General features: G+C 39.2%; 9 protein-coding genes and 2 non-coding genes across 14 annotated transcripts in view; 7 read left to right on the forward strand and 4 right to left on the reverse strand.

The window, feature by feature from the left end:
* Window positions 1–3383: 3383 nt before the first annotated feature.
* On the forward strand, window positions 3384–5006 carry LOC130693755 (NPC intracellular cholesterol transporter 2 homolog a-like). Its single transcript, XM_057516955.2, has 4 exons — window positions 3384–3631; window positions 4243–4356; window positions 4423–4622; window positions 4703–5006. Exons 1-4 carry the CDS (start codon window positions 3532–3534, stop codon window positions 4784–4786), a joined length of 498 nt encoding a protein of 165 aa, XP_057372938.1. The 5' UTR covers window positions 3384–3531; the 3' UTR covers window positions 4787–5006.
* Window positions 5007–6272: 1266 nt separating this feature from the next.
* LOC130693728 (transmembrane protein 183-like) lies at window positions 6273–7914 on the forward strand. Its single transcript, XM_057516921.2, has 5 exons — window positions 6273–6583; window positions 6643–6720; window positions 6794–7067; window positions 7135–7330; window positions 7389–7914. Exons 1-5 carry the CDS (start codon window positions 6511–6513, stop codon window positions 7806–7808), a joined length of 1041 nt encoding a protein of 346 aa, XP_057372904.1. The 5' UTR covers window positions 6273–6510; the 3' UTR covers window positions 7809–7914.
* Window positions 7915–8198: 284 nt separating this feature from the next.
* On the reverse strand, window positions 8199–8293 carry Trnal-uaa (transfer RNA leucine (anticodon UAA)). Its single transcript is given in 2 exon segments — window positions 8199–8245; window positions 8257–8293. It is a non-coding gene; the product is annotated as a tRNA-Leu (tRNA).
* A 248-nt stretch (window positions 8294–8541) lies between these two features.
* LOC130693706 (double-strand break repair protein MRE11-like) lies at window positions 8542–11533 on the forward strand. The gene is made up of 9 exons (XM_057516894.2): window positions 8542–8754; window positions 8814–9116; window positions 9189–9379; window positions 9489–9942; window positions 10003–10223; window positions 10286–10443; window positions 10503–10632; window positions 10698–10763; window positions 10834–11533. Exons 1-9 carry the CDS (start codon window positions 8649–8651, stop codon window positions 11320–11322), a joined length of 2118 nt encoding a protein of 705 aa, XP_057372877.1. The 5' UTR covers window positions 8542–8648; the 3' UTR covers window positions 11323–11533.
* Window positions 11534–11877: 344 nt separating this feature from the next.
* LOC130693745 (uncharacterized) lies at window positions 11878–13453 on the forward strand. The gene is made up of 3 exons (XM_057516943.2): window positions 11878–11982; window positions 12250–12315; window positions 12423–13453. Exons 2-3 carry the CDS (start codon window positions 12295–12297, stop codon window positions 13047–13049), a joined length of 648 nt encoding a protein of 215 aa, XP_057372926.1. The 5' UTR covers window positions 11878–11982; window positions 12250–12294; the 3' UTR covers window positions 13050–13453.
* On the forward strand, window positions 13212–13284 carry Trnak-cuu (transfer RNA lysine (anticodon CUU)). The gene has a single exon. It is a non-coding gene; the product is annotated as a tRNA-Lys (tRNA).
* A 444-nt stretch (window positions 13454–13897) lies between the features above and the next one.
* Window positions 13898–15292, forward strand: LOC130693748 (uncharacterized). The gene is made up of 3 exons (XM_057516946.2): window positions 13898–14017; window positions 14283–14348; window positions 14457–15292. The coding sequence occupies exons 2-3, from the start codon at window positions 14328–14330 to the stop codon at window positions 15042–15044; spliced, it is 609 nt and encodes a 202-aa protein (XP_057372929.1). The 5' UTR covers window positions 13898–14017; window positions 14283–14327; the 3' UTR covers window positions 15045–15292.
* Window positions 15293–15423: 131 nt separating this feature from the next.
* Window positions 15424–26308, reverse strand: part of LOC130693704 (neprilysin-4-like) — a 47593-nt gene continuing 36708 nt past the window's right edge. The window contains exons 1-17 of one of the 2 annotated variants that reach the window (XM_057516891.2): window positions 19311–19333; window positions 19147–19238; window positions 18974–19072; window positions 18728–18889; window positions 18546–18629; window positions 18283–18488; window positions 18020–18217; window positions 17849–17962; window positions 17649–17790; window positions 17473–17590; window positions 17310–17406; window positions 16713–16889; window positions 16458–16620; window positions 16338–16389; window positions 16199–16266; window positions 16012–16139; window positions 15424–15920 (exon numbers count right to left, since the gene is read on the reverse strand). In XM_057516891.2, coding sequence (XP_057372874.1) covers window positions 15579–15920; window positions 16012–16139; window positions 16199–16266; window positions 16338–16389; window positions 16458–16620; window positions 16713–16889; window positions 17310–17406; window positions 17473–17590; window positions 17649–17790; window positions 17849–17962; window positions 18020–18217; window positions 18283–18488; window positions 18546–18629; window positions 18728–18889; window positions 18974–19072; window positions 19147–19238; window positions 19311–19318 — 2250 coding nt within the window. In that variant the 5' untranslated portion in view covers window positions 19319–19333 and the 3' untranslated portion in view covers window positions 15424–15578. Of the gene's footprint in view, window positions 15921–16011; window positions 16140–16198; window positions 16267–16337; window positions 16390–16457; window positions 16621–16712; window positions 16890–17309; window positions 17407–17472; window positions 17591–17648; window positions 17791–17848; window positions 17963–18019; window positions 18218–18282; window positions 18489–18545; window positions 18630–18727; window positions 18890–18973; window positions 19073–19146; window positions 19239–19310; window positions 19334–26308 lie in introns of those variants that run through there. The other variant, XM_057516892.2, reaches the window with a different exon arrangement.
* Window positions 20264–21029, reverse strand: LOC130693754 (uncharacterized). The gene is made up of 2 exons (XM_057516953.2): window positions 20913–21029; window positions 20264–20845 (listed from the first exon to the last, which is right to left on the reverse strand). Exons 1-2 carry the CDS (start codon window positions 20967–20969, stop codon window positions 20402–20404), a joined length of 501 nt encoding a protein of 166 aa, XP_057372936.1. The 5' UTR covers window positions 20970–21029; the 3' UTR covers window positions 20264–20401.
* Window positions 21790–22795, reverse strand: LOC130693749 (uncharacterized). 3 transcript variants are annotated; one of them, XM_057516949.2, is made up of 3 exons: window positions 22687–22795; window positions 22423–22600; window positions 21790–22305 (listed from the first exon to the last, which is right to left on the reverse strand). In XM_057516949.2, the coding sequence occupies exons 1-3, from the start codon at window positions 22738–22740 to the stop codon at window positions 22064–22066; spliced, it is 474 nt and encodes a 157-aa protein (XP_057372932.1). In that variant the 5' UTR covers window positions 22741–22795; the 3' UTR covers window positions 21790–22063. The 3 variants fall into 3 exon arrangements, with proteins under 3 accessions (XP_057372932.1, XP_059350687.1, XP_057372930.1); XM_059494704.1 differs by having other exon boundaries at window positions 21790–22257; window positions 22375–22600; XM_057516947.2 differs by having other exon boundaries at window positions 21790–22600.
* Window positions 23940–25192, forward strand: LOC130693747 (uncharacterized). The gene is made up of 4 exons (XM_057516945.2): window positions 23940–24305; window positions 24364–24453; window positions 24520–24600; window positions 24676–25192. The coding sequence occupies exons 1-4, from the start codon at window positions 24080–24082 to the stop codon at window positions 24888–24890; spliced, it is 612 nt and encodes a 203-aa protein (XP_057372928.1). The 5' UTR covers window positions 23940–24079; the 3' UTR covers window positions 24891–25192.

Below are 26308 nucleotides of genomic sequence, written 5' to 3' on the forward strand. Positions count from 1 at the left end.
TACTGCTAGTATCATTTAGTTATGGTGCAACAACAGGTGGACTGCGACTGCCAATTTGTCACAGAGCCAATCAACACTGGAACAGTATTTGTGGTGGACGTTGTGCCCCGTTTCCTCCCGTTCCCTGTCAGGTCGAAGAATAGAAAGCGATTTGCACATTATGCTAATCATGACGTGTTAGCGAATTCCTCGGTTTTTTAAATAACCGGATTACAATTGAAACTCGTTTCATTTTTATGATAATTATTTGGGTGTCATTCTCTTTTCAGTACAGCTTATAAAGGTTACACGGGTGGAGTACTGGCCATCCGAAGGTTCCAAATTGAAGACATCAACGGCTTCAGTAATGAATTTTGGGGATGGGGCGGAGAGGATGACGATTTGTATAACCGATAAATTCATAAAAATTACCAAGTAGTCCGTGATTTATCCCGCAGTAGCTATTTCTACAGCCTCGACCATCTACAAGAGCCTCCCAATGAAATTCAGTGAGTTAACAAAGAAAAGGGCGAAAAATGCAAAATCATGTCATTGAGTTATCTTGCCGACATGTTGCGTCACAAAGAAGAGATCCTTAGAAAGCGCAAGAGCGATTTGCATGGTGAAGGACTGGACAGTCTCGACTATGACTTGCTAAAAAATGAACGGCGACGGCTCTTGACGATTTTTACCGTTTCTACGTGACCGACTCGCATCACGCTGCCGTCGGCTCCTCGTAAACAAAGGAGACCTTGAGCTAGACGGGAGAAACCTCGTGAGATCGGCTTCGTTTTCTTATTTTGTGCTCCCGTTTTACAGTTGTGATTGCAGCAGATGACATTAAATAACAAATAATCGGTGCTTTATTGGCGGCTAGCCAGTACTGTTCGTTCATTTACGGTTTTCGACTCGCTTGATGAAAGTGGCGTAGAGAGTCACGCGGGACTGACCTAGTTAACATGAGATCTGTGCACTCAAGTGATAATAGTGGAAGGGAACTCTAAAACGAAATGGTCAAGTGATTTTCTTTGGCTTCAAATGTTTTTGTTTCTTCATATTGGGTTTTAACTTGTTAACATGAAGACTGTGTGTGTTTCATTGCAACATTGTTTTCACAAGGTAACCTTGACTATATTAGCGTTTTTTTCACGAAGAACTGCCTTTTTTTATTTTTTTATTTTTTATTTGTGCACAAAAACGAAAATTCCATTTGAGGCGTGACATCTGTGCCAACTGTTTACTCCCGTCCGATATGGCGCACGTCGCTATGCAAATATGCGGAGTCAGAGTTCATTAACAAACCAAAAAGCCGGCGGAATAAGAAACACTAGTTCGAAATCGATAGCTGATGTAGATTCAAGGATACGTATACAATCGATCGTTGTTTTGCTTTTTAAAATAATAATGTATTTTAGCGATGTCTCTCGAACTTTTACCCAGACGATAAAAGCATTGCTCCAAGGAGGTGGAATGATTTAATGAACGACGCATAATGCAATAATGTTTCATTCAATTAAAGAATTATTTCTTGCAAATGTTTGTTGCGATCAAACAAAGGTAATTAGAAAGGCCAGCAAAAAACGTTCTGCACCAATAGAATGATAACAAAAAGCGATAGATTTACGTGTACGTATATGGACTTTGCCAACGTCTATGTACATAGATTAAACTAGACTATCTAGCTCTTTAGTACAATTCAATGCCAATGAGCGTGCAGGGCGGAATGACAGTGTCAAGAAAAAGGGAAAGAAAATCAAAACCCGTCAGGCTAATTGGGGAGAAAACCTGCTCACCTCTAGTGAAATCCCCATCTCTAGCTGCAGCGAGCCAACGGCTGCCAACAGCAACAGGTTGAATACGGATTTCATGAATATTTGGTCAAGGTCGTGATAGTCGTTAAACATATACTCTCGTCTTTCACTCTCCCTTTTTAAAATTATTTGTTTTTATTTTCGTTTCTCTTCAGCGGAGATTGAGGATATGAGTCTATTCATTATTGCTCCTCAGTCCTGGCTTGTACGTCCCCGGCAATCTCCGATGTCATCGGACATCAAATCAAAGATAGTGCATGGTTGGACATGAGCTGTCGATGTCAATGGTCCCGTCGGAATTTATATCCGCACGAGTGGTGACAATAACTTAAAGGTCCGTCCTTGACAATAATAAAACAAACAAAAAATAAAGAAAAAATGCCACCGTCATCCATTCGAAGTTTTTAAAACATAAAAGAAATTTTTTCCACTTTCACTGGATTTTAATTTAATCTGAGAAACAACAGCCGTTCGTATAAAGCGTGTAAAATGAAGACAAATGAAGTGAAAAAGAAATCTAAAACGAAGATAAATGATAAAATATGTTTCACGTCTTCACAGCCGTGAGAAGGGTCGCTTTGAATTCACGTTCGTTTCTTTAAAATTTTTCAACATTTTATTTTGTGCATAAAATAAAAAACGAAAATAATATCGAGGCACATTCACCCCATTTCCCTTCTATAACAATCCATCTATAACAATCCCATTCCCAAGTATAACGAAACTGAACTCTTATTGTTGTTATAGCCAATTGCATGACTAGGACGAAAACGAAATAAACAAAGAGTTGGCAAGCAAAATAATCAAACAAGTACAAGAAAGTAAAAGGAAAACAGCCAATCTACGCAGAATAGTACTCTCGATTTTGCATATCAATTTCGATTGTTTCTGCTCTTTTATAGTTATGGATTTGAGTCAGCATGTCGAACAATACACAGTTCACTGCGCTTGATTCAAACCGAGATTAGAAAACTTACGCTAAATTTTTTGCACGAAAGCGACAAATTCGAAAAACTGAACCACTACTGTAAATAGTCAGCTACATGATTGTACATACCTTTTTTTTTTATTATTACTATTTGAAGTGGTAAAATTAGAAAGTTGGTTGGTGATAAGGTCCACGCTCACTAACAGCTTGGCGAGTGCAGTGAGAGCGTTAGCCAACGCGAGTCCAGATTGTCAACGCAGCATAATAGGCCAAAATTTGCACTCTCTTTTTTTTGACCTTAACAAAATCAGTTTTCTTGTTTTCTTTTGTTGATATTGTGTACACGTGGACATGAAGGGAACATCCCACATTTTCTTAAATCTTTTAAATTGTGTGTAAATAAGCATTTTCTTTTTAAAGAACCCTACCGGACGAAGTGGTACGACCTTGAAGAGTTGGAAGAAAGCGCCTTTTTTTCACCTTTTTCTCCTCTCCCTTTTACCTGATAATCGTACTCGCCGCCCAATAGACGACAGGTGGTGTTGCTGAAGAATTGAGAAGCCAGCACGCGAGGGGGGAGGAGATTAAAGCCAATCCAGATGGAAGTAGGAGGGGAGGAGTGGTTGGTCATTAAAAACAGTTGAATGGGCCGTCTAGTCGTCACACATCTCTCGTACTCTCGTGCGCCAACACCACTCGAATTCTACGGGAGATCTCCAAGCTTTTTTTCAAAGTGTTCATTATTTCAAAACAAAGTAAAAGTTATTCGTTTATTTTGGACAATCGTATAGAACAATCTGAATATCCAGCACAATGACTCCACAAAGATCCATCGCTGCTCTAGTCATCGTCCTTCTCTCCGTCGGCTGCGTCCTGTCTCAACATCCACGCGTTCCAATCACACCTTGCAATGGTAAAAGTTAACTCGTTTTAAAACATTTCTTTTTACGTCGTGGTAGAATGGCTCTTGCCGTTACAGGTTTCCCAGAAGTAGTTTCTCGTCCAGTTGAAAAACGCATATCGGCTTGAGGGCGTTTCTTGCACTGTGCAATTCTGTTTTCAATTTGGGAAGCTGGTATACGACTGTTACCTGGAAATGTTCGGAAAGCTGCCGTTAGTCCTACGCGTTTTAATGTACTATTCTCCTCAGGGATTATCTTGTGTTTGATATAGGATCATGTGAATGGCCTATTGCCCTTATTTCGTTCATTTGCGTCTCCCTGAAGGCGAAAATAGTGAAAATGGAGAAACGTTAGTTGCCAACTCGTAGAACAGATTTTAAACCTGTCTAGGAAATGTGGAAGGCACGAGTGGAAATCGGTAGTTGGCAGACTGTCACTATGTCCTTGCCTCGATATCCTCTTGAACAATTTCACGAAAAAAAAAGTAAGAGTGAACGCACGAGCGCTACAATATGCCGTCTCATTTGGCGGATTTCCATTTGTTTGCGTAACAGTTGTCAGCAACTGAATGTAATTTTTTTATTATAATTTCCTTAACTCATTAAATTCTGTTCTACACCAGGTAATCCCATGACTGGCAAAGTGTTGGAAGTGCGTGTTTCCAACTGCAACAACAACTTCCCTTGCATCTTGAAACGAGGATCTCAAGCCACCATCGAATTTGATTATATTCCTGGTAAAAATTGAGTGCGCACTATGTACCATAAACGCAAATTTCTCATTTTTGTTAACAACGCAATAGCTCAAGACACGAACCGGGTAACTACGGGAGCTACAGCTCGTCTTGGAGCCGTTCCTCTTCCGTTTGTTGGTACAAACAATCAGCCAGCGTGTTCGAGGATTACGTCAAAACAGTCCCGTCAGAGTACCGGATGCAACTTAAGGGCCGGAGAAGTCTATACCTACTCGAACACATTCCCCATTCTGCAAATTTACCCTGTGGTACGTTCGAATATTCACAATTGTTTGTATTGGCATTTTATTTTAATCCTATCTCATGTTTTTTAAAATGCAATTTAAAGACCAACGTGCTGGTTCAGTGGGAGTTGAACGATGGCAACCGACAGAAAATCACGTGCTTTACAATTCCTGCCAGGATCGTCTAAGTCCGAAGACGTCAGAACGACAAAATGCTTTTGACAATCTCAATTTCTATTTTTTTTTTGTGTCACTCTTAAAATTTCAATTATTCTTCGACAGTGAGTTTTCTCAAGTAGATTACCTCTGCAAGCCAAGAGCTCTTTTATATTTTGATAAACGTTTTTTTAAACTATGTACAGAGTAGCCTACTACAATACAATCTCTATATTTTACGGAAATATAAAACACATTTCTTTCTGTTTTTTTTTTTTAATCAATAATTACTACCGTTGGCCGTTTGAAATACGCCAATTGATTCGCCTCTTTTAAGCAAAATTATTGAGGTTGCATATTCAAGCAGTTACCGACATTAGCTTTCGTGATTTCTCCATCATGGCCTTCGAAAAATGATTGAGAAAAGAAAAGGGAAGTCGCGTTTACTCTCCTCCGGGTTAAGGGAAATGGGCGAATCATAAGAGTTATAAGCCAGAGGGCTCAGCAGAAAATAAAGGCCAAATGTAGCTCAGCAGACAATGTCTAGCGTGAATGAGGTATGCAAATCTCATGCCAAAAATAAAGGAAATGAAAAGCAAAAGATGTAATGATTTCTTGAACGCTATAAATGTTTATATTTAAAAAATACCAATAATGCTTTTTAATGTCGGAGAACCACAATATGACCTTATGCACAGAAAGTCTGGTAACAAAAACATGTACCGTACATTTTTTTTTTCCATGTAAATGAAACTGCTTATAGTTCAACAACTTCATCGCTCCAGATAGCCACAGTAGCATGTAAACTAATTCTTCTCCAGCATTAAAGGAATTGTTATGTCCAATTACAATTTGTACTACACATAAACGATGTTTCGTCTTTGTACTGCCACTGATGTGGCTATTGCAACGAATCAAATATGTATGGAACAATGTTATAGTTACACGTTTCCAAAAGCAGGTAAAATCACGGGGTTCTCCCGAAAACGCGTTTCGCCTTATTATACAGCCGCATCTATGGCTTGGACAATTGATCGTAATAACGGTTGAGCATTGGGGCTTGCTGTTGAAACTATTCGAAAAATTTAAAGCTGAAATTGGAAAATAAAAAAGTAATCCTGATTTAAATAAATAACAAGAATAATAATTTAAAAAAAAACAGCAAGGGAAATCCCGGTCACTTGCTTCAGTTTTTATGTTAAGGGAGTTTTCATTTTCTCGGCATTTAGTTCTGATTTCTACCAAAAGCCTTCCGTTAAACTGAGGTAAAGGGACACATTTTTGGACAGAAAACGGAAACTGGTGGCTTGTGATTAAATGGCTGGCTACTTGTTTGTCCAGTTTTTACTTTTTCTTACTCTTTTATTTCGATTAGCAAATTTATTTTCATTTTTATTATCACTGCTAGATGGCAACCAAAGAACTTATTTTTAATGCAAAAAGCGAACACATCTGGCGCGCCTAATGGGTTAGGTGATGTGTTTCATCCTTATGTGATATAAAGTTACAAATTGCGCGTGAAGCAAAATTAATATACAATCCATTAGTTATTTTTTCTGAGCTCCCTCTTGGGGAATCGGTTACTTCTTCAACCTAAATGGATGGTTACGTCTGTTCCGGTCAGGGCCAACGGCCAACTCTTGTTTAATATCAATGATAACGCTCGGCACATCCATCTTGTTTCGATATGTTTTGTCGTCTGCTTGAACGTATGAAAATGTATACTTTTTCGGCAATGTTGGTAAATTAGTCTGAAATGGGCAAAAGCGAAGTAAAACGTTGCGAAGTAAGACGTTGTTTGAAGAATAGAATTGCCGAAAGCGTCGTAGGTATATGGATCTGATGAATAACTGTAAAACCATGTTCTGATTATTTATATTAATGACAGACGTGACACTCGATGATTGTGCTAACAATCCTAGGAAAATCGGACTAACGAAAGCCAGAATTAACCTTAGAAATCTAGGTAAAATAAAAGAACTAAAGAAAGTCCCACTTAAGGTTTTACATCACCATTTTGATTATTTGCAACCTTGCAGGAAGACATTCATCAGCAGAACAAGATTATTGTTCTAACGACAATTCAGATCCTAATGAGGATACTTCAACAAGTGCACCTATGTCTCACCCATCTGGGACTAAGAAAACTAAGTTAAAAGATAAATCAACTGTTGGGGTAATTTACCCACCAGACATTTGGTTTCTCATTGCAAAATATATTCCCCCCGAAGATCTTTCCAGATTTTCACTTATATGCAAAGATGCCTACCGAGTGATACTTTCAGTGCAATTCTGGAAACAGATTTGCAAAAGGTGTGTATATTACTATGATACAACATTGAAAGTATGTTCCGTAAGCGAATCTTCATGTTCCATGTAGATATCAGGGCGATGAGACGTCCCTTCCACGAGAGTTACGACATGTTTCCGACAGCCGACGTGGGCTGAGAGCTCGTGTAATTCGCCTATTATATTTTCGATGTCCGCCTTTGGTTCAACGTATTAAACCCCCTGTTGCTTCCCGATATGAGCCCTACACATTACAGGGAATGCGGCTGCTGCTAGCATGGCACGAGGTAAATTCATTAGTGCAATATAATCAATATGGCAGTGAATTGAGTTTTTCATATGCAGAAAGAAGGTTCAGTTTGGAATTTTTATTTCAAATGGATTAATCGAAACACTGACGCACGGGATTACCGACAAAGCGAACTTTTCGAAAACACTGAGGCCGGCTGCCGGGTTCTTAAGGCTACATGCAACGAGTTTGTGTGCTTTCCATATCCTCAATATAGCTACCTATCCTCAATCCATTTGGGGCTGACTTCCGATATGCGGAACCAAAAATTGTCACTCGGCTTCAATGATTACACAACGACACATTGTGTAGCAAAAATGAAACAGAACCTCGGACGAGGTGCTGTAGTTCAGAATAAAATTGACCTGGAACCCATTTCCCAATGCATACTGATGGATTGGTGGCATCCCGAGTACCCATATCCCCGTGATAATCTCCGGCCATCCATCATGCCTTGTCCCGACGAGGAATGGTAAAATATTCGCTGTATCATGTACAAAATTAGCTCTTTTTTTGTAATTTCATGAGTAACACTCGTGTGATATTGTTGTCTCTTCCAAGGAATAAAACTGTTTTGATTTACATCCCTAATATAATTTTTTGTATTGCGTGCATAGGATATAGCTTTCGTGCAATTGAATTACAAGCATCGTAAGATGTCTTAGTGTATGGCATTCAGAAACTCAGTATAACTTTTAGTACACTTTTCCCATTATTAACAGGATTGAAACCATAGAGCAACGTCATTGTTGAGCGGTTTCATAGTTTGCATGAAATCGAAATTAGATATTAGTTAGTTCAAAAACCACTCAATTGTTAGTCTAAGTCTTTTTGCTGTCTTGAATATTCCAATGTGGCAAAATACTTACCAGGTGAGGGGTTCGAACCCTCGTCTCTATATCAGAGATCAGATATCTGTAAGATCTTAAGTCTGACGCCTTAACCACTCGGCCAACCTGGTAGCAATTACGCTCGGGGCATGTGTATTCGACCCCCATAGTGCTTGTTCAATTATCTATGAATAACGTAAATGAAAGCAAATTGTTAATAAAAAAGAAAACAGTACCTTTAAGTGCTGAGCTTTTGGTTCAATATAAATTCAATAGCAACCAATAGTAAATGTATAGACTCATATTATGTAATCGGCAACGTTGTTTGGCCATTGATATTTATTTTTCGAATGTTAACTTACGGATAACTTCCTGCACGATAGCGCCTGATTCCACTCTTTGCCATTTTTTCAACTTAAATGGAAACGATTTTGGTAGTCTGTTAAATCGGAAAAAAATAAAATATTAGGCCGTAAGATTTAAACTATGGATGAAACTAGCATAGTTGGCGATGTAGAAGAGGAAAGCACATTCAATATTCTAATTGCCACTGACATTCATCTTGGGTTTATGGAAAAGCACCCGACACGCGGTAATTTACTTAAAAATAGTTATGGAAATCTCTGTTTGCTAAGACTAATATCAATGTAGGAGATGATAGCTTTATAACCTTTGAAGAAATATTGAACTATGGAAAAACTATGAAGGCCGATTTTGTACTTCTTGGTGGAGATCTTTTTCACGAAAATAAACCTTCAAGAAGAACATTGCAAAGATGCATGGATCTCCTGCGAAAATATTGTTTGGGTCCAGAGGAACATACATTGCAGTTTTTAAGCGACCCAGATATCAACTTTAAAGACTGTTCAACTCCTGGAGTTAACTTCGAAGACCCCAATTTAAGAATAGCCTTGCCAGTATTTTCTATCCATGGAAACCACGACGATCCCTGTGGTAAATATCCCCAACTATAGCTGCTATACACTACAGCCATGAAAAAAAAAAATTTTTCTTCCTGTTTTTTAGGGGAAGGTAATTACAGTGTGATGGATATGCTTGCAGCAACTGGATTTGTAAATTATTTTGGGAAAGTACCAAATCTGGAAGAGTTAAAGTTTCAACCAATTTTGCTCAAAAAGAGTGATACATTGGTTTCAATTTATGGTATTGGTTCCATGAATGACGATCGCCTCTTCAGACTTTTTCAAGAAGAAAAGGTAAGAAATAAAATTACTTAAAAAAGTGGATATAATGTATTCACATATATCTTTCTAATATTTATACATATATTGACCACCTGACCATATATTTCTAATAATTATCCAGGTTTTCTTTGAAGTTCCCGCTGAACTTGAGGATGAATGGTTTAATATACTGGTCTTGCATCAAAACCGTGCCCGTCATGGTTGTAAAAGCTATGCTGGTGAGCACTTTTTGCCTCACTTCATGCACTTGGTTCTCTGGGGCCACGAACACGAATGCCGAATTGATCCTGAAGACTCTTTGGATGAATTTAGGATCACACAGCCTGGTAGCAGTGTGGCAACTTCTTTGTCACCTGGCGAAGCGGTCCCGAAGCATGTTGGTATGTTGAAAGTCCACAAAAAAGATTTCTGTATCGAAAAATTACCTTTAAGGACCACACGGCCTTTCGTATTTGACACGTTGTCATTGGACGAATTTAGTGACATTGGCTACCAATTCGCCAATGATGAAGTGGTAGAAAAAATTCGTGGCAAAATTAACGAAATGCTTGACTTCGCGAAAACCCTACTGTCTGGTAAGACCAACATTAGTTAACTTGATTCGTTTAACTTAAAAAAAGAATATGCCATCTAAGGCCATCCCAACCAGCCTGTACTTCCGCTCCTACGATTGAGGATCGAGCACGAAAGCGATCAACAGTTCTTAAATACTCGTGATTTACACGTTGAGCTGAGTCTTGAAAAACTTGTTGCCAACCCGGAGGATGTTGTGAAGCTTGTCAGAAAACGCAGCGTTCAGGAGAAGATAAAGTCTGACGTCGATGAGGAAGCTTGGGATACTGTCTTTAATATGGAGGTTTGAATTTTTACTGGGATACAAATTCAGATGATTCTGTTAAATTTTAATGTTTTGAGTAGTCTATTAATATGGTTGAGGGTCATCTGGAAAACTTATTGATAGACTACTACAAAGAGAGCAAAAAACCTCTGCTAGTGATGCATGAACGCTCGCTTGCTGAAGCCGTTCGCTACTATGTGGACAAGACTCATGATGACGCCTTTCGTGATTTAATTGAGTAATCCGTAGATGATGTTATTTATAATTAAATTTTTATCCTTCCCATATTGCGTCCAGTTTACAAGCACAAAAGACAAAAGAACAATTGAAGAACAATGTTGCAGGAACGGATAGAGCCAGTTTTAGAGATGCCTTCGCAGAGATCCGTGAGCAGAGAAATTCCGATACGCAGCAAATCATTGACGAGGTTTGCCCGTAATCTTTCACGGCTTCACGTAGAAAATGTTAATGATTTTGTCGTCTTTGCATCAGGCTCATAGTTGGCTAAGTGGTGAGATCTCCGCCGTCAAACGGGAGCCTTCATTAGCAAGTGATTTTGTAAGTACTATATTGACCGTTAACAATTGTCATTTGGCCATAAGTAAACATTTTGCATTTGTGATTACAGGCACATCGCCAAGCGGATGATGATGAAATGGATGTTAGCAACATACTTACCGATGTGTCCCCGGTTCAAACACGTGGCCGAGGAAAAGGACGTGGTAGAGCTCGTGCCGCTGCCTCTACAAGTACAAGAGGTCGTGGTAGAGGTAGAGGTGCCACCAAAGAAGTCAAAATGGATAAAGAGGATGTTACTATTATAAGTGACAGCGAAGAAGAATTCATTCCAGTAGCCACTGTGGCTACACCGCGTCAGACGGCTAGATCATCTCGCGGTATACGAGGAGCACGTGCTAGTGCCCCTGCAAATCCACCAGCCGCATCTAGCAAAATAACTCAGGCCTTCGCTCGACAATCGCAAATTTCTACCCAACCAACCCAACGGGCAGCTCCTCCCACTACCCCTGCTACAGGAACGCTTGCTACCACTGCTCGCTCTGCCCGTCCCAAAGCTTCAACAGCTCGTGGTGTTTGCTATGTCAGCGACAGCGATTAAATCCAACATTCTCTACCCATTCGACTTTAAGTATTAAATGGAAAGGATATTCCAAATTACTAGGGGTTCCTTACAGCTGTGGACATTTTATGCATCTTTCAAATACCATTTATTGTTAAATGTGGTTTTTCGTTAATTCACAGAAGCGTTCGTTGGGCATTCATGTGGTTGTTACTTCTATCCAGCAGCTAATTTACACAATGAGACGTTATTTGAAAATTGCTTGGAACATTCAACGTGGAGAACATTTTGTAAGTAACAAGTTAAAGCTGAAAAACGCATTAATCAAATAACGAAAAGAGAAGATTCAACATAACGGCCAGTACTCCTTGACTTATTTGCACAACACAAAAAATTATCATCGTTTGTTCAAATAAAATTCTTCAATTGCCAAACAAGGTCTAGTCATATGAGGCAAATTTAATCCGAGAAAAACTGACGCCATCCGTATCTGAAGTACAAAGACGAACAAAATCGTTATCATATCGGGCATGTGTTGCAATACGAAAATGAACAAGCGGGCTATGAAACTGTTGACTTGGCAATATCCACTACCAGTGCAACATCGTAGTTGCTGCAAAGAGGATATAGAATAGTTTGTCCGACCTCTTTATTCGTCAGGGGTTGATCCTGACATCTCAATAAACTTTGGTAGTTAAGGTAAGTAGTTATCGAAGATTGAATTTCCGAAATATTAACATAAGCTCCAGTCGTAGTTGCTTGATAAAATGTAATCAATTGTTACTGCGTCGTACACCGCACTCTGCTGCGTACTGGCTAAAGATGACTAGTGTAGAATTTTACTGCGTGAGGCACTGGATTTTTCAGTTCACAAGTGTTCTTGTACACACTGTGTGTTTACATGGGTGTAACATTCGAAACCGTACAAAGCTTTCATGCTTATCTTTTTTTTTTTCGTTTTCATAGAGCACGCAGTTCTAAACTCGAATTCATTTTCAACATTGATGCGGAATGGGTGACTTCAATGAAACGGTATAATTTTCACCTGAAACGAAAACTTGTCCTCAAACAATATTGAGTTAAGTATTCGGAGCTCGTAATAACGTTAAGTCTTTATTTTCTTGTTGTCACACTTGCAGTTTTTGTATCACTACACCAACGTAGATGCATACTCCAAAATTTTGCGTGAGAAAACTCTATTGAAATCTTCAAAAGATCGCAATGGGACAAATCAACGCTACGGACCTGGCGTCTACCTAACTTCACTTAAACCTGAGACTGGGTGTGATAAAATAAAAATAGATAATCGGGATGGGGCTGCTCTCAAGCCAAAATATGCCGACAAGACAGAAGAATACTATTTCAAGTTCAACAAGAGAAACCTTCCTGGCGTGGAACGTGTCGAAATGAAAGGAGGTCGAGATGTTTGGCGTTTTCCTAATGACATCAACCTAAGCACGATTTCATTTTACTATGGATATACTGATGAGCCTGAGTCTGAGACATATCAACGAAATAACTCGTCACCCAATGTTCATGCCATTGCTAAAACGGGTTTGTATGATTACGAAGAACATAGTAACCAGGCAGAAAAATCTTTTGGGCGCTCGCGTGGAAATGACGTGTATGGATCTTCTCAACAACAGCAGGAACCGGAAACCTCTGGATTGGGACTTGTAGCTGGAACAGCCGCCGTTTTAGCTGTTGGAGCAGTTGCCTTTGGTCTTTTTGCTGCATCCCGTCAAGCAAATCGAAATAACCAATAGTAATAACATTACAATACGAAAGACGTTTTCTTATTTCTTCGATGTTATTCTTCAAACAGTTCTACATAGACTATAAGTTTTCTATACAAATTGGTTATCTAAAAAGTATTACATTTTTCGGCAAACGCCAGTCTGAAGTAATTACAGTTATGGGGTCCATAAGCCTGGCTAGCTCAGTCGGTAGAGCATGAGACTCTTAATCTCAGGGTCGTGGGTTCGAGCCCCACGTTGGGCGAAGTTTTGGAGCACTTATATCACTAATACATTTATTGCGGTTTGTGATAATGAATGTATTAAAGTTTCATTAGAAAACTCGGTTTTTCATTTAAAACAACTTAATCTATATGCTGTCATGAAAATTTGATTTGTAAAAAGAATATTTAATATAGATTCATCCAGATGAACACTGTTACATTGATGTCTTCGTTTTTCGGTCCCCTATCAAACTGATAGAATGTTTAATTTTCAAATAATCAAACAACGAAAAAAGAAGATTCAAGATAACGGCCAGTACTCCTTGACTTATTTGCACAACACAAATTATCATCGTTTGTTCAAACAAAATTCTTCAATTGACAAACAAGGTCTAGTCATATGAGGCAAATCTATTCCGAGAAAAACTGACGCCATCCGTATCTGAAGTACAAAGACGAACCAAAGCGTTATCATGACGCCATATTATTTCGCCTTTTAGAGCTGAAACATAGGTAAACGCATTACAAACCTAACGGGCATGTATGTTCCACCTTTTACTAATTCCACAATGCACTTCCAACATTTGTAGAAACTTCTCAAGGACATGTGTTGCAATACGAAAATGAGCAAGCGGACTGTAAAACTGTTGCATTGACAATATCCACTACCAGTGCAAGATCGTAGTTGCTGCAAAGAGGATATAGAATAGTTTGTCCGACCTCTTTATTCGTCAGGAGTTGATCCTGACATCTCAGTAAACTTTGGTAGTTACGGTAAGTACTTATCGAAGATTGAATTTCCGAAATATTAACATAAACTCTAGTCGTAGTTGCTTGATAAAATGTAATCAATTGTTACTGCGTCGTACACCGCACTCTGCTGCGTACTGGCTGAAGATGACTAGTGTAGAATTTTACTGCGTGAGGCACTGGATTTTTCAGTTCACAAGTGTTCTTGTACACACTGTGTGTTTACATGGGTGTAACATTCGAAACCGTACAAAGCTTTCATACTTATCTTTTTTCTTCCTTTTCATAGAGCACGCATTTCTAAACTCGAATTCATTTTCAACATTGATGCGGAATGGGTGACTTCAATGAAACGGTATAATTTCGCCTGAAAAACGAAAACTTGTCCCCAAACAATATTCAGTTAAGTATTCGGAACTCGTAGTAACGTTAAGTATTTATTTTCATGTTGCCACACTTGCAGTTTTTGTATCACTACACCAACGTATATGCATACTCGAAAATTTTGCGTGACGAAAAAATATTGAAATCTTCAAAAGATCGTGACGGGACAAATCACCGCTACGGATCTGGTGTCTACCTAACTTCGCTTAAACCTAATACTGGGCGTGGTAAAATCAAAAAAAATAATCTCGATGGGGTTGCTCATAAACGAAAATATGCCAACAAGACACAAGAATGCTATTTCAAATTCAAAAAGATAGACCTTCTTGGCGTGAAGTATGTCTCAACGAAAGGAGGTCGAGATGTTTGGCGTTTTCCTAATGACATCAACCTAAGCACGATTTCATTTTACCATGGATATACTGATGAGCCTGAGTCTGAGACATATCAACCAAAAGATTCGTCATCCGATTTTTATTATTATGACGATTATGAAGACTATAGTTTTTCATATCCTCATCCGAAAGGAAATTACGTTTTTGAACCCCCACGGAAACGGCAGGAATCGGAGACCACTGGATTGGGATTTATAGCTGGAACAGTCGCCGTTTTAGCTGTTGGAATAGCTGCTTTTCGCCTTTTTGCCGCAGTGCGTCGAGCAAATTGAAATAACTGATAGTTACACTACAATGCGAAAGATGTATTCTTAGTGTATATTTTTGCACGTTATTCTTCAAACATTTTTACATACTATATGAGTTTTCCGTGTAGGCCAAAATAGTGTCATTTGGCTTTAGATAGCGTTATCTAAAAAGCATTTCATAATACTTCCAGACCAGACTATGTTTTTTTCATTAAGAAAAAACATAATGTATATGCTGTCATAACAATTGGGTTTGTAAAAAGAATATTCAGTACAGATTCGTCCAGATGAACCCTGATGTTTTCGGTTTTCGGTCCCCTATCAAACTGATAGAATATTTAATTTTCCAGATAAACACTTGGAACAAATAATGTTGTAAATCAAAACTGGTCTTAGATATCCGTTTAGTATCTTGCATTATTTTATTTAGCATATTCAATTGACATAATTTTTTATTTTTTTTTATTTTACGCGTATGGTAAATTGTTTTATTGTTTCATCAGGATCGGATGGGTAAATGTCAACCGCCAAAGAAAAAAAATACTTGACAACTAATTTTTACCACAAAATGCAGTCATCGACGCGGTTCATTGGGCTTCCGGCTGGGCAACTGAATTCGCGGGCGAAATCCTCGTTGTTGGAGAGCGGGCCAATAACGCGGAACCTGCTCGGGCTGTGCGGATCGGTCAAGATCTGTTCTTCGAGACGTTCGGGCGTTTCAACTCCGCACCAAAGATTGGCGTAGGATAGGAAAAATATTTGGTCGGATGTGAATTGTTCCAAACCAGGCAACAAAGGCTCAGCTCCATTGGCTGCCACGTAGAAATTGTAAGCGCGATAAGCTTCACGCAGACCTCCGTTATCAGCGATGTTCTCGCCCTGGGTTGTCACACCGTTAACCTGTTTACCAACGCAGATAAATTTAAATTAGGTTAGGCAACCCAAGTTTTTATCATAGGAATAATAAAGACGGAAAGAAAGCAACACATACGTGTGAGCCACTGGCCACAGTGAAGTTGTTGTACTGATCAATAAAACATTGGGCACGTTCCAGGTAGTTAGCCAAAGTTTCGGGAGTCCACCAGTTGGCCGTGTTACCGAACTTGTCACTTTGGCGACCTTGCATAAAGAAATTTGTAACTTCAATGTTATGATTTTAAGCGTGATAATGACAATACCTTGATCATCAAAACCGTGGGTAATTTCATGTCCAATGACGCTTCCAATGCCTCCGTAATTCATGTTCCTGTGTAATCAAATATGAGATTTATAGCAAGTGTGTAATTAAGACCGTGATCAACGTCATTTTTCACTTACGCCAGACGACCCAATCCGTAGAAAGGAGGTTGCAAAATACCAGCGGGGAAAGCTATTTTTTCCAAAATTAACATCACTAAACGTCTTAAAGTTAGGAGAAAAGAGAGAAAGTGTTCGTACTGATTGAGTTCAATTGAGGCTCGTAGAAGGCGTTCACGATGGAAGGGTAGGTGTTCCATCTGGTACGATCAGTCGGTCCTCGCAGAGTCAAGAAATCTTTTTTGTTGAGGAATGAATTGGCATTCTGCACGTTCTGGAAGTGAGTCGCTGTTGTAGCTGTCAACTGAACAAGTCACGGTAATAAAATTGATATTTACATTAAAATTTCAAATGAAAGCATTGCTAAATCTGTAAACTAAAGAATGTGTAAGTTACCCCGTTATAGTAGGCCTCGAGAGCAGCCTTGTCCTTGATCCAATCTGGGTAACCAACAAATTCACTCATGTAATCAGCCTTCTCTCGTGCGATGGCTTTCGTGCCTTCATCCATCCAAGTGGCATCATCCACCAAAGTTTTAAAGGCCGTTTTCAAGTTGGCGATCATTAGAGTGGTCTTGAAAATATCATGATTTGAATCATTAGATGAGACTTGTAATATTTGAGTGGTTGCGCTACAACCTCTTTGATTGCGTTTTTTTTTTCAAAAGGTGTACAATTAACAGTAAAATTAACATTTTAGTCGGAATTAGCGGTTAAATTTAGTTATAATAGGTAAGGTTTCCGTGTTAAAATTTGAGATCTAAAAAAATTCGGACTTAAAAATAAGCCCAACAAAATAAGCCCGACAAAAATAAGCCCGGCTTTTTTCCTTTTTTTTTTAATGTAGATATAGCATTAAAAAATTCTGTTTGAGATTCTAAATTAAATGAGATTCACGAAAGTCAACTTAGTTTTTAGGTGGAACATTTAGTTTTTGAGTTATTTGAATTAAAAGTAGTTGCTAATGTATACGTTAAAATCATCATAAAAATACCTCAATTTTTGCGGCTTCATCGAAGGCTCTTTCGACGTACTTGGCACCTGTTGCGAATCCGACCAAGTTGTTGGCTTGATTGGCGCACGTTGTCGACCTAATATCACGCAGTTATGTTTAAATTTCATATTCATTTCGACGAGTATTGCGTATTGTAACAAACCTAGCCTCAGGTTGGGTAGTGCCGTAATAAGCGCTAGAGAAAGCAAAAGCTAGATCTCTCATTTGCTGATTGGTGTAACCTCCCAAATCCTTGACGAAGCGCCAGTGAATGTAGTTAGCTAAAACAAAAATCCTAATTAGTTACTCACGTACATAGGATATTCCCATTTAACCTACCAAGAGTACGAGTCGGTGTGACATCTAGAAGAGCGACCAGTTTCTTCAAGTAATCCGTTTCGGTAACGATGACGCGCTCAGTCGATGGAACCGTAATATCAGCCAAACTATAGATATTGGACAGATATTCCTCCCAATTGATCTGCATAACCACATTACATTGTAGTTTGGCGGTAAAGCTACAAGAAAATGAGACAAACCTTTCCGTTGTTTGTGTTGGTTGGAACGCTATCGGTCCATGCTTGAACTTCGCTAACCAACAAGGGGTTGTATAAGCGAGTGATGTTACGACGGTCTTCAGCCGGTGTTGTAATCTAATACAAAACGATTAACCATCGTTTGTTAAATAAATAGATGGTTAACTAAAAAACCTTGGCCAATTCGGATTCAAAAGTCCACATTGCCACAACATCAGCGTCGATCTGGGCATCAGTGGCTCCAGTGTTCAGGTAGTCTCGGATGGCTTTGGCGGTGCCGGTGATGTAATCGGAATATGCCGACATAACTTCGGGGGAGCCAGACGGATTAACCAGGATAGAACGAGGCAAAGCCAGCGAACTTTGATCGATCTAGTTTTTATAGATAAAATTAGGTTAACTCGGGCCAAAGAAATAACACGTCTTGGCAGCTTTACGTAGATAGTGCTTTGGTCAGTGTTTTCAGAGTCGAGGTAGTTGAAGACGGTGAGGAAGTAATAGGTGCCGTACAATTGGCGGCCAGCGACAGTGGCTGCCTTCCAGTCAAACGAAGCCTCATCCCAGGTGCTTTGAGTCATGGGCCAGTTACCGAAAAGAGCCAAGAGATCAGTCAGTGGTTGGAGGCCAATCGTTTCGATAGTTTCTGCAAAAGATAAGCAGTTTCAATAATTTTTTTTGGTGTTTTAACAAAATAATTTACCGGTGTCGGAGCAAGCAGTGAACATGTCGCGGGCAGTGTTAACGGGAATGGCATCATTTGGATCATTTGGCTCGCGCAAAATCACTGATTGCGTTAAAGGTTTGGATTTTTCAATGAAAATGAACAATGCAAATTTGCTAATTTAATAAACGCCTGTTTTACGTTAAGACAATGTAACAGACCTTTGAGGATTTCGGTCAACTCATCGCGCAAAATGTCGAACTGGGTCCAGCGCGATTTCGAGTCGGGGATCGGGTGTTTTTCGATCCATCCGCCGCAAGCGTACTGGAAAAAATCCTGGCATGGATCGGCAGTCAGATCCATCGATTCGATTAGAGCAGCGGCTGAATTAAGGGAATGTTATTCCGTCAATTAAAATATCACAGGTAAAGGACAGAATAGTTGGAAGTAATTCAAATGAGGAGTACCTGCGACGACGCATTCAGTTGTTGTGCAAATAGCTTTTCCATCAGCTGTTATCAAGGGAGCATTGCCTTCTTTGGTGATTCTAGCTTGATCTTTTAAAACTAATTGGCAAATGAAAAAAAAAGCATTTGATTTGGAACAAGTTGTTGAAATGAGGATTATAGAGAGTACTTACTTCGCTGCAAAGTTCGAGGTTGGATGACGTAAGCATCGTTCATGCCAAGCAAAGCGATGAAACCAATCAATGCAAGCGTTGCAACAGGTAATCTTTAATTAACGTATTGAAAAGATCATAATTAATGGTTAATAGTCAAACTTATATTGTAACGATTGAAATACTTGGCCATGTTGGTGTTTGTGAAGATCTGGAAATGCTAAAGCAGAAAAAAAAATTAAGAGTGAAACATGATTTTTTAAAAATGATTTAATTAAGAGAAGCTTTTTGCTCACCTAGACCAGGTGATGGAAGCAACTCCAATGACCTGGAGCACAACTGTGGTACACTTCCATTTATATAGGCCGCCGCTTTTGGCTTGTTGATTTTGTTGTCAGCCACTGATAACACATCGTGATCTTTACCCAGCAATTATACATCCTATCATAAGACATCTAACTTAGAAATATTTTATTATTAGCCTCTTGAAATATCGTCTCGGTACGCTATAACTCGCACTATTTTATTTGGATGAGTAAGCAGGGTTTTGAGTTTAATTCAGATTGTTTTTAATGAAACTGTTATGTATGTTGGTTACAACTGCATATAGCTAAACTATTTTTCCTTGATTGCCATTTTTATTACAGGCTCCAACGGCTATATTTTGAAAAATTAAGAGTCATCCACCGGCAAACGTTAAGACACTTCATATCAGGCGGGCATCAGAAGTAGCCGAAACAAGTGTTGATCCTTATAGATCCTAATTTACAATCCCGCTGTTATGTGACAAGCGATAACGTTTCATACCGACAATCGCAGGTCATAACATTTTCATTTTTTGCGGTCTGCGTTTCATTTTGAATAATCCCACAAACTAGTCTAATAACGGGCGACGTGATTCTCCCCAAAAACGTTTTACGACTCAAAGGTAGAAAGGTAGTACGTGTCATGTCTCACCAAAGTCATTAAATCTGCAACTCACACAAAATATGAAACCATATTTTGAAACGACAGACCATTCGTAATAGAGACGTGTAAAAATTTTATCACGTCTCAGTTTGGCTTAACAACAAGACTACGTACAAGCCAATTCGCGAAACGAAGGGCACTGAAAGATTCATACTGGCAAAGATGCCAATAGAAAACAACATCAGGATGTATTGTAAGATCTCTAAGTTGTGTATTACATCTCTAATGTTTTCTAAACTATAATTTGGTCAAATAAATTAATGATTTAAAGCACCAGACACAGTTGATTTCGTTGGCTTGCTACACGTCAGTTAGGACGATGATAATCAATTGGTCGGCGCACAGGTTGTAGCCGAAATGAGCTACCGAAACGAGTTGGACGCCAACGGCTTGATTTGCTTGGTCGCTCGTCATCTTTCTCGACGCCTTCAATCAGCGCGTCGTTCTCATCGCTGCCGCTCTCATCACTATCACTTTCATCGCTATCGTCTTCTTTTCTTGCATTCTTCTTGTAACGACTCTCGTTGCCATTCTCCTCATCATTTTCTTCACTGCCATTCGTTTTCTCAGAAACTTTTTCTTCGATCTCTTTAACTACGTCGATTTCATTAATTTTTATGTTAGGCTTTTCGGTAGTTGAAACGTTTTCTTTCCGGTTAGGTAACGGAGGTCGACCGTTGAAAGCAGATCTGAATAGAATTGGAGCTGCTGTGAATTCACTTGAATTCGAATTCAAGTTTGAACTGGCCATCTGAAAACAAAACAATTTAAATTGAAGCAAATGTTAGGGTAATTTTTTTAAATACAAATAATTTTACGGTCGTCTGTGCACTGCAGAATGAAATCACGACAGTTATCCAAATGAATATCGTCATCTTTAATGATGAATTTACCGGAGAAATTCAAACGTGTTTCAAACTGTGGAGCTCTTTGAGGTTTGCCAATGGATCGATGTTCAGTACCTTCGCTTTATATACACATACATTATTCATCCATGACTGTGTAATGACTCACTCGCCGATACTTGCATCGTAATTCGAAATCAAATGCGGTCGTCATTTCAATCGCCTTGAGTGAATTAACGGCTTCGAAAACTGCGGCAAGGTTATTTCAGTCGACCGATACACATTTGCGGGATTTTCGGAAGTGTGTGACAAGGACATCTGGAAATATTTGTGCAACAGTTGCGCACTGAGTCAATATGCGTAGGACGTGCTCATACCTGTGTCACCGCATCTTGCATATTCTAATTGAAACATGGTAATCAGGATGCAACCGCAGAATAGCTCATTCTCGTCAAGGATAAATGCATCGATTGTGTAGCATCAGTTTCCACCTTGTTCTAATGAAATAATGTGTCAACTTTCAACCACAGTCGTTGCCAAGGACGATCTCTATAATTTCTCGTCCGATATCGTAACGAGGCACAGTTGAGGTCTTTTCTATTATTAAGTTAAGCTGCTGTATTCGCGGAAATGTACCTGTCCATGCCTGATTCTACATTTTTAAATGAATAAGCTCTCGGGGTTTGAAAATTCAAATTTAGGTTTTGGACGTGGATTTGTCATGTCAGTGGAAAAAAAAAAGAAGAATAAAAGCGAATATCTACTATTAATATTTAATGTAATCACGATAACCATTTCGTTTGCGACCAATAAAGCATTTAAACTTTCGTAATAGAGAAATAGAGATAGATTTAGGGCTATCATTTTGTATTGATTTAGAATTTGTAAAGCCGATACAGTTTTCAATTCTATTAAGAATTTTAGATGTCTGCCCGATTTTTTAATACTTGCCAATTACGCCAATCATGTCGTTCTACACTGTCCATGTAATCACCAACTAATTCATTTGCGATAACATAAAGATATTCAACGTTAAGTTTTCCGCTTTTGAAAACTTAACAAACAAAAACATCGCATAGGAATTTACCGATGATTAAGGCTGGTGTTTTCTCAGATCAAAACGTTTAAGGGCTTTTAGTTGGCTTAGGTGTCTTTGGGGCCTTGGTAGGTTTAGGGGTCTTTGGGGCCTTGGTTGGCTTAGGGGTCTTGGGTAGTTTAGTCACTTTGGCCGGTTTAGTTGGTTTGGGGGTCTTTGGAGCACGGGTGTTTTGACGAAGCTCTGCTTCCTCTACTTCCCTTGGCTTACGTGAAGGATGGGGTTTTCTAGTCTTTGGTCGATGGGATGGATGGTGGGGCTTACCGGTCCCTGGGTGACGAGTACCCTTACGACGAAGCTCTTGCTCCTCTACCTCCCTTGGTCTACGTGAAGGATGAGGCTTCCCAGTCCTTGGTGGATGGGATGGATGATGGGGTTTACCGGTACCTGGATGACGAGTACCCTTGTGACGAAGCTCAGGCTCATCAAGAAGTTCCCTGGGTTTGCGAGTGAATGGCTTACGAGTCACTGGTAACTTTGTGGGCTTTGGAAGGGCAGTCGGTTTGGGCTTGGCTGTTGGTTTGGGAGCAACAGTTCCCTTCGGTTTCTTCGTCGTCTTGGCCTCCTGTTTAGGTAATGATCGTTAAATCACGCAAATATGTAAAAAAAAATCTACGTGGCAACTGTTAACAGTGTAAATGAAATGCTTACCGTGGCGACGGCGACGCAGACTGCGATCAGGACGAGGATAGCGAAGAGTTTCATTTTTCAGCGGCTGTCAGGTTGAAAGCCAGGTGAAGCTGTGGACTGACTGCTTCGAACGAGCTGTCATTTTATACTCGTAAACGAAAATTGATTTGAGCATCGATTCGTTTTGCCCACACAGCTTGAACGAACGTAAACATGGCCACGGATAATTTAATGTGCGTCTGGTCTAATCCATTATATTTCGTAGAGCCCAAGTCGATGTATTCGATTGATAGAACAGGATATTCAATTTTCTGGCAAATACAGATGGTATTAATGCACACCCGGCACAGCTGCGAACTCAGAACTAGCTAAGCGCACACCTTTTAACTATGGCTATTCTTTTTTGTTCGTCCTTCATCATGCACCTGATTACTGAAAAGTATGGCTCGATAATTTACTGCGTGTGCGATATGTTCAATGTCAATTAAGTACTATTTATCTACGCAATAATGTAACGCAAATTTTTATTCCGTAGAAGTAAACTGAATGACAAAGGCTGTGCCAGTTGGTGGCGCTTGTCGACATCGTAAATGGATGCAGTTAGGTCTGTGTACGAGTTAGAAGAAATTTTAGCTTGCCTGTCTAGGGATCGTGTTGAAACGTGACACATAAATTCATTTAATGACGTTAAAGTTGTTTTTGCAAAGGACGCATCTCCGCTGCAATTCGTGGTTTATGGCAAACGAAGATACATCCGTCCGGAGTTGCTTTTTCAGCATACAATCACGCAATCCAAACGCAGCTGCATGAGTTAGAAGGAAAGCAGGGATGAGATAATAACGATGAATAAATAAATTGGGCATGAATAAGCCAACGAAAATCTTGGAACAAACACAGAACGAAATGTTTTAATATCTTACAGAATAAACACCACCATCCTAATGAGATATTCTAGTTCTGATAGAAGAGACGTGAGATGTTTGCACAAAAATTGTAATTGGAAACTTCTTTTTTAAGGAAGGTCGTGCGCGTTAAAATATTACAGTTAATGTGTGACTGAAAGCAGCGGTTCTGCGAGTTTTGACAGTGATGATGTTGGCTGTTTTCTCGGTTTGTATTTGGATTCTATGGAATGGATTGCGTCCAATCCGCCTCGATGGCGCGAATACAAACAATCGATACTCTGGGAAAAGAAATGAAATAAAAGGTCACAACCTCGCAACCGCGGATTCCGTACACAGTTGCATAATTCAGGTGTGCATCTAATGAAACAAAAGAGTTCTATTCTAATTGCGCCCTTAAGCTTGCCAGTATCGTCTTACTCTCCGCAGTCGCACGTTGTTTGTTTTAAGTCATCCTCCAGCTGCAATTACATCATCAGTTCTGAGCTGTGCTGAATCGAACTTGACACATTATGTTCGAGCAAGAGGCAAACGATCTTCAAGTGAACGACGTAGTAATGCAAGAACCTGCCCATAGTCACGTTGATAGCGATTACTTTAGTGAAACTGAAGAAGATTCACCTGTGGATGGCGAAGGAGCAAACGACCCAAGTGATCCAATTGTTTGTTCAGTTTCAGATGATTGGATAGAGATGGACTTGTCAATGGACTCTTTGCGATCATTAGGTTTCTTAAGTGGTAGGTTAAGTTACTTTAAATCATTGTGAGGTTTATTAATCTAAAGTTTATTTTGCAGATACTGATTTTCAAGCTGTTTTGGAATCTTTCGCAGAGTTCACGAGCCACCAATTACGATTGGGCGTGTCTAATCCGAGGGAAATGGAAGGTAAGAATATTTGAAAATTGCATCTTCGTTAGCTTCTGACTCATTTGTGATGTTATTATTGCATAGGCTTGCTAAGAAATCATTTAGCATATCTTTTATGGCGTCGTACCGTATTCACCAAACTTCGTCAGCTACCACCAGTCACAGGTAAGTTTACCTGAATTGCATATTAAAAACAAGCGTCTTATAAGTCCACCACCTAAAATGATTTGTTAACCAAAGCGGAAGCTGAACAGCTAAACCATTTTCTCGGTAATAAGTGGTACGAGGACACAGAGATGATGGCAGATAATAGAGAACGGTTCAAGAATTTGGTAGATGCAACTTCCGTACCCCAATTGATTCTCTCTACAATTCAATCTTACTTCCGTAAACGACAACCCGAGAGAACGACAAGGGATGTCGCCTACCAAAATAAGAGACCCCGCAGGAATTAAAGTTTAATTTTCGTTAGATTATTTATTCATTTTCAACGCATACGGAACTTATTTTCGATAATCTTATTAACCAAAAGAGAGATTCTATTTTACGTATTTTTCTATTTATCTTTTTTTTTTTCAATTGTACGAGTATAGTTTTCAAATATTTATGGCCGCTCATTTATTAAGCACAATTATCTTGCTTGATGTGTGTGAAAGATTTCACAATGTTATTATTAACAATCACCCCATCAATTGTTCTAATTTCATTATTAAGATTTTAACTGCATTTTGTTAAGATAACTGTTCTTATTTTCTTTTCGCTTTGCCTTTTTAATTATTTTTCAATATTATAATACAGTACTTTATATACAAAGGGTTCCTTACAAATATAAACTTTCTAGCACAAGTTAAATGGCATTTGTAGCCACGAGTAACAGCTTATCTTTTGAGGCGGACTGTTTGATTTATTTTTTTTTTATCTCGTGCATGTTTTATTATCTGAAGTCGAACACACGAAATGGCTGACTTGCTTCCCCAAACGAATGTGACAACTTTCGAGTGTCTAAATGTCAGAAAAGTGTTTACAATAATGAAGTGGAACAACTATCTGCCATTCTTTGTGGCCTCGTCGTATGTTGGGGCTATCTTGTTGGCTTTAGCACTTGTGTTTTGCGTGGGCAACATTAGGAATTCAACACCATTCGTTCAAGACATTTTATTTCTATCCTTTCCCTTAACCGGTGTTACGGTGCCATCATACGTGTTTTATTCTGTTCTTCTTTTCTCGTTAGCGCCGACTAGTGCAATTGGATGTGCCATTGCCATTTTGAAATTTTCAATACCTCGAGGTTTCACCGTGTCATTCTATACGTTCCAGATGATTTTCGGAATCATATTGCTCTTCATGCAAGATCAATCAGCCAATAGATTCGACCTGGAAGTAGAATTAATCGAATCCGTAATGCAGTACAACCGGATCACCAATAGAGACGATGCTCAGAAATGGGACGAAACGCATCGAAACCTCAAGTGCTGTGGCTATGACAATTATCAAGACTGGTTCGTTACGCCGAATGAAATAAGAACTGATGTCCCGGACTCCTGCTGCCTAGCACCGATAAGGAAATGCGGCGTGAATGCGTCCAAGATAGACCGAATAGAAGAGAAAATACATACACGCGGATGCTATCCAGTCTTATCTGCTCGACTGCTGCAAATTAGACTGATTTATTTAAGTATTGTATTCGTTGTTTTGAGCATTCCTTTGATTGTATTTACCCGGAAGATACGGGCATGGATTAAAGCCAGAAGAAGACAACACGATTAATTTGTGAACAATGACATTTTTAATAAACGTTTAAAATATATTCCTTTGATTCACTACTGAAGTACAAATTATCCGGCGTTGCGTGCACTCAACAGAAAATTGCCAC

The sequence above is a fragment of the Daphnia carinata genome, chromosome 3 (genome assembly GCF_022539665.2).
Source record: "Daphnia carinata strain CSIRO-1 chromosome 3, CSIRO_AGI_Dcar_HiC_V3, whole genome shotgun sequence".
Classification (NCBI taxonomy): Eukaryota; Metazoa; Arthropoda; class Branchiopoda; order Diplostraca; family Daphniidae; genus Daphnia; species Daphnia carinata.

Excerpts from the sequence above, each read along its gene's own strand:
- LOC130693755 (XM_057516955.2), top strand. The coding sequence starts at position 3,532 with ATGACTCCACAAAGATCCATCGCTGCTCTAGTCATCGTCCTTCTCTCC. Across the intron at positions 3,632-4,242 it reads TCCAATCACACCTTGCAATG|GTAATCCCATGACTGGCAAA; the intron begins GTAAAAGTTAAC and ends GTTCTACACCAG. Across the intron at positions 4,357-4,422 it reads CGAATTTGATTATATTCCTG|CTCAAGACACGAACCGGGTA; the intron begins GTAAAAATTGAG and ends ACAACGCAATAG.
- LOC130693728 (XM_057516921.2), top strand. The coding sequence starts at position 6,511 with ATGGGCAAAAGCGAAGTAAAACGTTGCGAAGTAAGACGTTGTTTGAAG. Across the intron at positions 6,584-6,642 it reads AATTGCCGAAAGCGTCGTAG|ACGTGACACTCGATGATTGT; the intron begins GTATATGGATCT and ends TATTAATGACAG. Across the intron at positions 7,068-7,134 it reads TGGAAACAGATTTGCAAAAG|ATATCAGGGCGATGAGACGT; the intron begins GTGTGTATATTA and ends TGTTCCATGTAG.
- LOC130693706 (XM_057516894.2), top strand. The coding sequence starts at position 8,649 with ATGGATGAAACTAGCATAGTTGGCGATGTAGAAGAGGAAAGCACATTC. Across the intron at positions 9,943-10,002 it reads CGCGAAAACCCTACTGTCTG|GCCATCCCAACCAGCCTGTA; the intron begins GTAAGACCAACA and ends ATGCCATCTAAG. Across the intron at positions 10,224-10,285 it reads ATACTGTCTTTAATATGGAG|TCTATTAATATGGTTGAGGG; the intron begins GTTTGAATTTTT and ends TGTTTTGAGTAG.
- LOC130693745 (XM_057516943.2), top strand. The coding sequence starts at position 12,295 with ATGGGTGACTTCAATGAAACG. Across the intron at positions 12,316-12,422 it reads TGGGTGACTTCAATGAAACG|TTTTTGTATCACTACACCAA; the intron begins GTATAATTTTCA and ends TCACACTTGCAG.
- LOC130693748 (XM_057516946.2), top strand. The coding sequence starts at position 14,328 with ATGGGTGACTTCAATGAAACG. Across the intron at positions 14,349-14,456 it reads TGGGTGACTTCAATGAAACG|TTTTTGTATCACTACACCAA; the intron begins GTATAATTTCGC and ends CCACACTTGCAG.
- LOC130693754 (XM_057516953.2), bottom strand. The coding sequence starts at position 20,969 with ATGACGATATTCATTTGGATAACTGTCGTGATTTCATTCTGCAGTGCA. Across the intron at positions 20,846-20,912 it reads TCTGCAGTGCACAGACGACC|ATGGCCAGTTCAAACTTGAA; the intron begins GTAAAATTATTT and ends TTTTGTTTTCAG.
- LOC130693749 (XM_057516947.2), bottom strand. The coding sequence starts at position 22,740 with ATGAAACTCTTCGCTATCCTCGTCCTGATCGCAGTCTGCGTCGCCGTC. Across the intron at positions 22,601-22,686 it reads TCTGCGTCGCCGTCGCCACG|GAGGCCAAGACGACGAAGAA; the intron begins GTAAGCATTTCA and ends TTACCTAAACAG.
- LOC130693747 (XM_057516945.2), top strand. The coding sequence starts at position 24,080 with ATGTTCGAGCAAGAGGCAAACGATCTTCAAGTGAACGACGTAGTAATG. Across the intron at positions 24,306-24,363 it reads ATCATTAGGTTTCTTAAGTG|ATACTGATTTTCAAGCTGTT; the intron begins GTAGGTTAAGTT and ends TTTATTTTGCAG. Across the intron at positions 24,454-24,519 it reads TAATCCGAGGGAAATGGAAG|GCTTGCTAAGAAATCATTTA; the intron begins GTAAGAATATTT and ends ATTATTGCATAG.